This window comes from Myotis lucifugus, unplaced genomic scaffold (genome assembly GCF_000147115.1).
Source record: "Myotis lucifugus unplaced genomic scaffold, Myoluc2.0 scaffold_492, whole genome shotgun sequence".
NCBI classification, from domain to species: Eukaryota; Metazoa; Chordata; class Mammalia; order Chiroptera; family Vespertilionidae; genus Myotis; species Myotis lucifugus.
Genome location: NW_005871540.1, coordinates 454,572 through 465,178, shown reverse-complemented (window position 1 = coordinate 465,178; position 10,607 = coordinate 454,572). Strand labels below are relative to the sequence as shown.

At 42.4% G+C, this 10,607-nt stretch overlaps 1 protein-coding gene across 1 annotated transcript in view; it reads right to left on the bottom strand.

Annotated features, from left to right (window-relative positions):
- The window catches only part of LOC102419762 (transmembrane protease serine 11F), a 63,116-nt gene that overhangs the window by 8,587 nt on the left and 43,922 nt on the right, over positions 1 to 10,607 (bottom strand). The window contains exons 8-9 of the mRNA XM_023744851.1: positions 6,271 to 6,530; positions 4,485 to 4,627 (exon numbers count right to left, since the gene is read on the bottom strand). Of these exons, the coding sequence (XP_023600619.1) occupies positions 4,485 to 4,627; positions 6,271 to 6,530 (403 nt within the window). The remainder of the gene's footprint in view (positions 1 to 4,484; positions 4,628 to 6,270; positions 6,531 to 10,607) is intronic.

The following is a 10,607-nucleotide window of genomic DNA, read 5'->3' as shown; positions in this document are numbered from 1 at the left end:
AGGGAATGCCATTCATAGAAGTACAAAGCATAGGAAAAGATCAGATGGAGAGGGGAATAAGAGCAGAATTAGGTGCAACATTTTAAATGAGATGCCTTTGAAATATCCATGTGGAGTAGAATCTACAGGTTTGGGCAAAAGTAGGTATTATTTAAGTATCCACTTTCATTGGTCATTGGTTAAATTACCAGCCATCATTACCTAAAAGATAAATAATAAGTAAGGATATGAATAATAACAATAAGAATAAGAAGACAAATAATATAAATAATATAATAAGTAATAATACAAGAATAAACTCTTTCATGTACTCACAACTATAAACCTACTTTTTTGCCCACCCTTGTGTAAGTCTGGAGATAAAAGTGGTGGTTGAGGAAATATATATGTCTGGAGATCAAAGGGGAAGTTGGAGACCTAAAAGTAAAAAGATGATAATGAAGCTATGGTGGAAAGATAAATAGATCTTCCACAGAGAAAGTATAGGGTAAAAAGAGGAACAGGTATAAAATAGACCAAAATTTAATGTCTGGGATTAAGAGAATGATCCTGAAAAAGATACAGAGAAGGAGCAGACAGAGATGTAAGATTAAAATCATTACAAGTCAAAGGAAGACAATATGTCAGGAAAGAGGGATTTGTTAGCATTGTTAAATGCTGTTGAGAGGTTTAAGAGAAAAAAAAGACTAAAAATCATTTGTTGGAGGTGTTTGGTGCATCATTGAAAACCTCAAGAAGAGCTATTTTTTCATGAAGTGATAGAACAGAAACCATATAGAAATGGTTTGAGAAATTAGACAATGCATATAGACAGTTTCCCAAATATTTGATGGTAAAGGGAAGACAGGGTACATTATGGGCCAAGAAAGAGTTGTTTGTTTTTTTTCCTAACTTGAGAGAACTGAATGGGGAAGGATCTGGTTACAAAAGAAATGTGGACTATGAAAGGAGTGAGAGGACATAATAGCCACTGAAAACTTTTTCAAAATGCCAATAAGAAGAGAAGTCTGAGCAGAGAAGTAATCAGCCTTAGAGAAGAGGTAGCTCCTCTGTTGTGGCCTAAACTGAAGGTGGATAAAATGGGTCCAGATGAAGGCAGGTCTGTATGTCTGGTGCCGGGAAGATGGAAAAAGTCCCCTCTTAAGATTATTATTTTCTTTGAAAATTGGGAAACAAAATCATCAGTTCAGAATAAAGGGATCTATCTATATATATAAAACCCTAATATGCAAATAGACCAAACGGCAGAACAACCGAACAACCGGTCGCTATGATATGTGCTGACCACCAGGGGGCACGTGTGGAACATGGCGGGGATCAGCCATGGTGGGATGGTGGACCAGGTGAGTGGGGGCTCCAGACCAAGGCAGGGCGCCAGTTGCTGTCATCAGGGTGAGCCTCTGGAGGTTACTGAAAATTCTTTGCTCTCGCGTGCCGCAGTCCCTCCAAGTGCTCGCACCTTCTGCCAGCACTGGCCCTGCTCGCACCTGCTGCCAGCACCCAGCACTGTCCCCAATCACTCTGCACCCTCAGCAGGTGCAAATGGGGCTGGCACTGTCAGCACATGGGAGCAGTGGCGACGGGAGCAGGGCTACAGGCAGACAGGAGCCAGGGGACCGTGGCAGGAGGGGCCAGGCGGGGATGCAGAGGATGGGCCGAGACCCGACCCTGTGCCCACCGCAGCCTAGTGGCCCACAGTTCTTTTCAAGGTGCACGAATTCGTGCACTGGGCCCCTAGTCCTATATAATAAAAGCCTAATATGTTAAGTGTCCAGTCGTCCGGTCAGCTGTTCAACCAATCAAAGCATAATATGCTAATGATATGCTAAGGCCGCTCAACTGCTCACTATGACATGCACTGACCACCGGGGATAGAGAGTCGACTAGTTTACCAGTCGCTATGAGGTGCACTGACCACCAGGGGGCAGACGCTCCAACCAGTAGGTTAGCTTGCTGCTGGGGTCTGGCCAATTTGGACTGAGCGAGATGAGCTGGACACACCCTGTAGCCCTCCCACAGTCCTTCCCCAGCTGACCAACCTACCACATCCCTTTCTGGCTCTGATTGTGCACCAGTGGGGTCCCTCAGCCTGGCCTGTGCCCTCTCGAAATTCTCGACCCCTTGGGGGATGTTGGAGAGCTGGTTTCAACCCCTTCCCACAGGCCAGGTCGAGGGACACCCCCCCACTGGTGCACAAATTTGTGCACCAGGCCTCTAGTATATATATATAAGCCTAAGCGACCATTTTGACTGGCTAGTAGCTATGATTCGCACTAACCACCAGGGGGAAGATGCTCAATGCAGGAGCTGTCCCCTGATGGACAGTGCACTCCCACAGCCAACCTCCCATGGTCGGCCAACCTCCTGCGGTCCTTCCCCCCAGCTGGCCCACCCCAATCGGCCCCCGATCACCAGCCGACCCCACCCGAGCACGAATTTGTGCACTGGGCCTCTAGTAGAAAATAAAAACAGAAGCTGAAGAATGTGGAAACTGTTGAGAGAATTCAGAAAAAGGAGATTTGGAAAAAAGGAACAAACAGTAAAATTGTAAGTTTTTTTGTTTTGTTTTTTTAATCTAGAACCTTTAGTGGAACTAATGTGTTGTTATATATTTTTCCAGGAACATTTGACCTCCCACTTTAAGGCAAAGAGAAAGAGATTGAATAGTTGAGTTCTTCCAGGTTTGGGACTTTGTCAGACAGAAACACTGGAAACAGAGCAATAAGTGAGCTTGGGGTATTAGCAAAATTGCTTTAAGAAAATGATATATATAAAATAAAACAATAGAAATAAAAATGAGAGAGAATAAAGTCTAAACTGGACAAATGGATGATGGAAGAAATTAAAGAATTTATTAACTATGAGATAGAGAAGCAATGGTCTATAGGTCTCTATAAAGTTGAAGAAATGAAATATTTTGCTCAACTAACAAATATTTATGCCAGGCACTGTTTTAGGTGTTGATAATAGAGCAGTAAACAACATAGACTCCCTATCCTGGCCAGCTTGGCTCAGGGATTGAGCGTTGACCTATGAACCAGGAGGTCACAGTTTGATTCTCGGTCAGGGCACATGCCCAGGTTGCAGGCTCGATCCCCAATGTGGGGTGTGCAGGAGCCAGCCAATCAATGATTCTCTCTCATCATTGATGTTTCTATCTATCTCTCTCTCTTTCTTCCTCTCTGAAATCAATAAAAATATATTTTTAAAAAAATACCCCCCACCCCCAAAATTCTGTGCCTTCATGGAGCTTATATTCTAGTTTAGTGGAAGAGACAGATAATAAACCAGCTAAATATAATATATTGTGTATTGAATGATGATAAGAGCTAAAGATAAATATGAAACAGAGAAGGTACACAAAGAACATATGTGTAGGTTGTGTGTGTTTGCAGATAAGGGTTGGTAGGTTGGGGTGTAACACAGAGAGTTGTGGCCAAGGGGACAGGAATAGTTGAAAAGCAGGCAGAAGGGATTGGGGAGAGGTGCAAAAAAGGAAGATTTTGAGAATTTTTTTTATGTAGATGGAACAGTTTTTGGTGACAAGATTCAAGATGTGGCTGGAAAAGGGTGAAGCTCACTGGAAATTAGGAGATCTAGGAACTAAGAGTCCAGCATTCAAATGGATCAGTGCTAATACTGCAGGGCTTGGGGTGGAGAGGAAACCTGTTTCAGGAGTCAAAATCATTAAAGAATGAGACAAAGGAGAGAGACTCAGAAGTGGGGGATGAAACAAGATAGATGAGAGATGACAGAGCTGAATAACGTGGTCTTCAGAGAAGTTTCTGTGTCTTTTTGTTTTTAATTTTGTTTAAGAACATAACCAGAGAAAATTGTGTGAACCAGAAATAGAAGCAACAAACTGCAATTTCCTAATCTATAATAATAAAAGCATAATATGCTAATTAGACCAGGCAGCTGAACGACCTTCCAGACGTCCTTCCAGATGAAGCCTTGGTGGCGGGGGCCAAGGCAGAGGAGGTTAGGGGCAATCAGGCAGGCAGGCAGAGTGGTTAGGGGCGATCAGGCAGGCAGACGGAGTGGTTAGGGGTGATCAGGCAGTCAGGCAGGTGAGCAGTTAGGGATGATCAGGCAGGCAGGCAGAGTGGTTAGGGGCAATCAGGTAGGTAGGCAGGCAAGGGGTTAGGAGCCAGTGGTCCCAGATTGCGAGAGAGGGTGCAGGCTGGGCTGAGGGACTCCCCTCCCGCTGCAGGAATTTTGTGCACCAAGCCTCTAGTTTATAATATAATTATAGCACTGGTTAAATTTTATATTAAATAAAACAATGTATAAAAAGTGCTAAGTATTTTGGTTGGCACACAGTAAACATTCAATATCATAATGTTTGTTATTATGATTATTAAATAAACTGAGTCCTTAGTGAAATAAATTGTTTTTTTTAATCTCAAGTGAAATATATGCCAAATTTAGAAATAGCTAATAGAAACTTTTCTTTCAATGTTTTGACCTGACTTTGGACTTACCTTACATGCGTCTACTTTTCCTTCCATGAATCCAGCACATAACATTCCTGAAGTGATCAGACCATCATACACATCCTTTCTGTTACACACATCACTGCTTATGGTTTCCACCCTGGCTTGCCGAAGTTTATTTTGTGTGGGTCCTATTACACAAACAAATAAACAAACAAAAAAACACGCTCTTAAATACAGTTGTATCTAAGACATGGAAGACATATAAATTGTTTTTCCTAGGAGCAAAAGCACAATATTATTTTATTAACATAATTGTTGACTAATTTTATTTTGTTTCATAAATGTCTACATTCAAAGAACCATAAGCATATACAATCCAATATTATATCCTAACAGTGCATAAGCTATTGGCACCTTTACAACTATATGCAATCATATATATATATTTTTTTTTTTCCATGAGGAGAGGGTCCATCATACTGATCTTGTCCAAATGAAACACTTTTCAATATAAAGAATTTAAGACTCATGGAAGTTGACTGATTTTCCAAAAGCTTTCAAGTGGCGACCAGGATATGAGCTGCACAGAGCCCTTTGTCCTACTCTCTGCCGTAGTGTGTTATTTAGGGGCATCCTGAAGGGTGGGAAACAGAACAGATGTCCGGTACATGCTAGCAATCAGATGCCAGCACAACAGGGCCAGAAGGTAGCAGGAGAGAATACTGCACAAGTGAGCACAGGAAGGGAAAGGAAATAGCTCAGGACTCCTGAGTGAAGCTGTGGGTGAGTAGCCCTGAGCTAGCAAGAGGAGAATAACCTTTCACAAAGTCAAGTTGGAGGTTCATACTGCATTTGGGAAATCTTACGCATAATCAACTTCTTTCAAAAAAATAAACAAATAAAAGCTCAGTTAAGATATATTCACGTTTGTCTCCTAGTTTCTTCAGGATATCCTTGATATAACCTTAAACATTTCTTATTTCCCACTTTAAAATATTTAATTAATCTATATTTTTAAAATATATTTTTATTGATTTCAGAGAGGAAGGGAGAGGGAGAGAGAGATAGAAACATCAATGATGAGAGAGAATCATTGATTGGCTGCTTCCCACATGCCCTCCAACCAGTGATTCAACCTGCAACCCTGTACATGTGCCCTGAACCTGACCAGGAATTGAACTGTGGCCTCCTAGTTCATAGGTCAACACTAAATCACCTAGCCACACTAGCCTGGCATAATTACTCTCTCTCTTTAAAGTGGAATGAACTAGTACCTAGTTCTGATCTCCAGTTTATAAAATTTTAGAATTTATATTTTTTTAAACCTCCTAAGAAGTGGGACACAGGAAAAAAAATGCAGATTCTATTAATTAACCAAAATGAAAATTCACAAAACACTTTCATATTTATTAATACCATAAATCCTCATTAGCACAAGGAAGAATTTAGACAAAAAAAAGAAAAAGAAGACAAAGTATCATAAGATTGTGGTGTGAAGTATATGCTAACCAGCAGTGCTTACATATGTGAAATATACAATTTAGAATCATTTACTCCCAAGTTTGTCTCATTTTATAGCACCTAAAACACTGTTCTTTCCTTCCATATTAGCTTCTCCCCTTTCTTACCACTGCTTCAATTAATTGTGAACTCAAGGATAGGGACCTGATTCCTTTTACTTTTTAACCCACAGTCACCCTGATCTCCTTGGGATCATGTACATTAGAAGCATCAGCATTATTTTTAGGAAAAATCTAAAGAGGATTCCCTAAGCCATCTTGTTTAGAGTTTAAGACATACTTGTACGGGTAAATTATTTTGAACTACTCACCGTCGTCTACAATGGATCCAAACCCTGTGACAAAAACACTTGTTTTAGGTGGCAACTTTATAGATGAATCTGGGAGGCAAACTCTCTGGACTACATTTGAAAACTCAACTCGGGTGGTAAGCTGAGCCAGGGCAATGTCATTTTCATTTGTTTCTTTACGGTAATTTTCATGAAGGATAATTTTCCCCACATTTCGTTCCACTGCGGGTGGATTAATAGTTGTACCAAAAGTAGCAATCCATTGACGTGGGTCTTTATTTCTGTAAAACATTAAAGGACAAAATTTATGACACTTAATATTATATATATTTTTTTAAAAGATTGAGACTGTATTTCTTCCCGACTATTGGGATTATGCTCCTGAAAAAATCCCTAAAGTAAGAGAATTTGCAATTGAAAGCCTTATTGAAAAAGGAGGGTAAACAAGCTGATGGTGTAAGTGAGAGTATGAAAGCCCTTAAAATGTTTTACATCCTCTAAAATTAAAAGAGCACAGCAACTAAATGGAATATCCATGCTTCATTAATAGTAATGGGTACCATACAATTAATTTCCAATCTTTACATTTTTTTTGTTTATTAAAAATTCATTAGGTCCTCAGTCTTCTGTAATTTCAATGAAATGTATGCATATTAATTTTGATTTATTTTGGATATTATACGTGCTCAGAGGCGTCTTCCCTCTGTCTCAGACACCCCATCCATTCTTATGACTCACCTTCTGCTCTTGTTTACTGGGTCTTGCTGTTATCCTTGAAACAAAGTGTAATTTGTCTCTTGTGTATACAAACTCTTGTATGTATCCAGGATTGTTTTTCCACCTACGCCCAGACCCTGTCTGGATATTTAAGGACTAAGCAGCCCTGACTCAACGTCATGCTGTGAGAGCTCTCACCACCCTCTGATCTGGCCTGGTCAGTCCCTCTTACTACTTTTGAGGTTCTCTCTTCACATAGATGCTTTTCTCTCCCCCAAAGTTACATCACAAGCAACTTCTATGTAGTACTGCCATCTCTTTAACCTCCCATTCTTCCCCAAAACCCAGTTCCCTCTTTTGCTAATTATCCCCATCAAGAATGACTAGAAATATATAGAAATTTGAAATTCTCTTTGTAGAGGAAAATTATGTAGAAGGAAATTACACAGAGGAGAATTCAAAAAGGGGATTTCCTTGTTCATGTGGGATTACTGTGTTGGTGAATCATAAATGTGTCAGTGTAATGAAAACCTGAAAGATTAGTGGTTTTCAAAGTACGAGGCACTGCCCCAGGAATAAGCAGGCAGAGCCCAAGGGTGGGGACTGGAAGACGCAGAGGGCTCCTCTCTCAGCTGTTTTACTTATTTATACTTTAAAGGAAGTGTTTATTCAAAGCCGAAATCTTAGGGATGAAGAATTATTTAAAAAGTAGAATTCTGGGAGATACAAGACATACGTGATTTTAGTCTCAAGGAGCTTGTAAACTAATTGAGTAAATTAAAAAAAAAAAAAAGTACCCATCTCTTCATGCACTGTCAACCAGAAAAGAAGACTCTTGTAATAGGCCCTGTTCAACACGCTGTGGATAAGGACACTGAGACTCAAGTTAACTGGCTTAGCCAGGGGAGGGACACAGCCAGCTGCTTAGTGAGAGAGAGAGAGAGAGAGAGAGAGAGAGAGTCCAAGTCTCATGCCATCCTATCAAAACCTTTTTCCCTACCCACACTATTTCACAAAGACTGAGTTCCTTTTTTATAGGCATCAAAGTACTGACATTTGTCTTAAATATGATTTTTAAATAATACACTGTCTCTATAGGGGGAAAAACATAAAATTTAAAAACACTTGGGATGAGGAACCCTGTGTTTTTCCTTCACAACAGTATATAGATGAATCTGCAATTACATGAAATTATTATCACTCCCCAAATTGAACCATTTTCAGGATCATTACATTTCCCAACTCTTTTAGATTATTACCAGAATAAAATATGCCATCATTCATATTTTAGGAATCCTTCCTATGAATCTATACCTATTGTCATTTGTCAAATTTCTGTTTCCATTTATTTAAAAATTCCTTGAAAGTGGCATCTAAACTCACTGAATCCAGTGCTCACTAGTTATTTCTATTTTACCAAACTTAATGGCCAATTTCCAGTTGGGTCTTTTAGCACACAGCAATTACACTGGACCTGCTGAAACACAATAGCTTATATTCTTCATTAAAAATCAATAAATTAACATCTGGCTTTATTTTCAATTTACATAAATTATAGAAATCAATTATAAACAAAAATAAATGATATTCCTCAAAATAAATATAAAGATTGGAGCACTATGTGAACAAAAAATCAGAAAGCCTTAAAAAATTAGTGACACTCAAGTTCACCTAAGACATGATGCTAGTTATTTTGTAAATATAAATGAGTCCCTTTTCTCTTCTCTCATGAGATAGTGACGGACATTCACCTTAAGTTCATTAGGTCATTCCTATTACACATCTACCCCATTTTTAAAAAAAGGTGTAGGTACTTTGAAGGATGGTCAAAAGCCTCCTAGATTCACCAAAGATAGTTTTCTTGAAAGGATGTGTGAACAGTGCCACTGGCCAGAGATTCATTCAGAGCTTTTATCTTTTGAGAGTTTAAAAGGAAAAACTTTCTGTTCCCTGTTGGTGAAAATTCAGGGAGGAAGGAAGGTGTGTCCCTGGTCACCAGGGGCAATAGTGGGCCTATGGGTATCTGTTACATGAACTGATATAGCTGAGCTTTAAGAGCTACAGCTGTGAAAGTTCAAGCAGACTGCTCCTGTTGGGCCCTATATAACCAGTCTTCTATACTGGGAAGGCAGAGAGACAGGGTGGTAGGACTCTCCCATCATCCATACACTCTGGTCCACACAACTCACAGGAGTTCTTACATGATGCAGTTGGAAGGGAAGCTTCAAGAGTGACACCTTTCATTTTGTCTTATTTATAAAGTGAGAGTGGGATAGAAGGATTAATTGGGGGAAAAAACACACGGAAGTGGCTGAATTTTCTCCTTGCTTATATGAAAAAGCTTAATCTTATCTAATCTAATAAAAGAGAAACATGCAAATTGACCACACCTCCGCTACGCCGAAGCCACGCCCACCAGCCAATCAGAGTGACTATATGCAAATTAACCCAACCAAGATGGCAGCTGGCAGCCACGGAACTGGAGTAAGCAGGAGGCTTGGTTGCCCCAGCGATGGAGGAAGCCAAGCTTCCCACCTGCCCTGGCCAGCTGTGGCCTCCACTCAAGGCAACAAACTTTCAATTATAGAAGATAAATAAATCCCAGATACCTACTTCCAGCCAGCCTCCACTGGGAGCTTTGATGGCAGGGGGCTGTGGCCAGCCTGCAAACAGCCATCAGCCCCTCACCTAGGCTGGCAACACCCTAATGGGGTGAGGGTTCCCACTGGGGGGCTTGGCCAGCCTGCAAACAGCCATCAGCCCTTCACCCAGACTGGCCAGGCACCCCAGAAGGACCCCCCACCCTGAAAGGGGTGTGGCCAGTCTGAAAACGGCCCTTAGCTCCTCACCCAGGCTGGCCAGGGAGCCCAGTGGGGACCCCCACCCTGAAGGGGCTGTGGCCAGCCTGCAAACAGCCATCAGCCACTCACCCAGGCTGGCCAGGGACCCCAGTGGGGACCCCCACCCTGAAGGGGCTGTGGCCAGCCTGCAAACAGCCATCAGCCACTCACCCAGGCTGGCCAGGCACCCAGCAGGACCCCCCTCCCTGAAGGGGTGTGGCCAGGCTGAAAACGGCCCTCAGCCCCTCACCCAGGATGGCCAGGCACCCCAGCAGGACCCCCACCCTGATCCGGGACACCCTTCAGGGCAACCCAGCTGGCCCCCACCCATGCACCAGGCCTCTATCCTATATAATAAAAAGGGTAATATGCAAATTTGACCCTAACAGCAGAACGCCTGGGGAATGACTGGGTCACTATGACACACCCTGCCCCCCAGGGGGCAGCCCCTCAATCCAGGACCTCCCCTCTGGTGGTCAGGGCGCTCTCACATGGGAGGACCTCTGCTCACCCCCAACCCAGGCTGATGGCTCCCAGTACAGCGGTGGTGGTGGGACCCACTCCTGCCTCCTCACCAGCGCTAAGGATTTCTGACTGCAGTTTAGCCCTCCTCCCCGCTGGCAAGTGGACATCCCCGAGGGCTGCCTGGCTGCCAGAGGGATTTCTAATTGCCTTCTTAGGCCCAATCCCCCGGGGACCAGGCCTAACCCAGCAGGTGGTCACCCCTGAGGGGTCCCAGACTGTGAGAGGGCAAAGGCGGGGCTGAGGGCCCCCCCCCCCCCCCAGTGCACAAATTTTTGT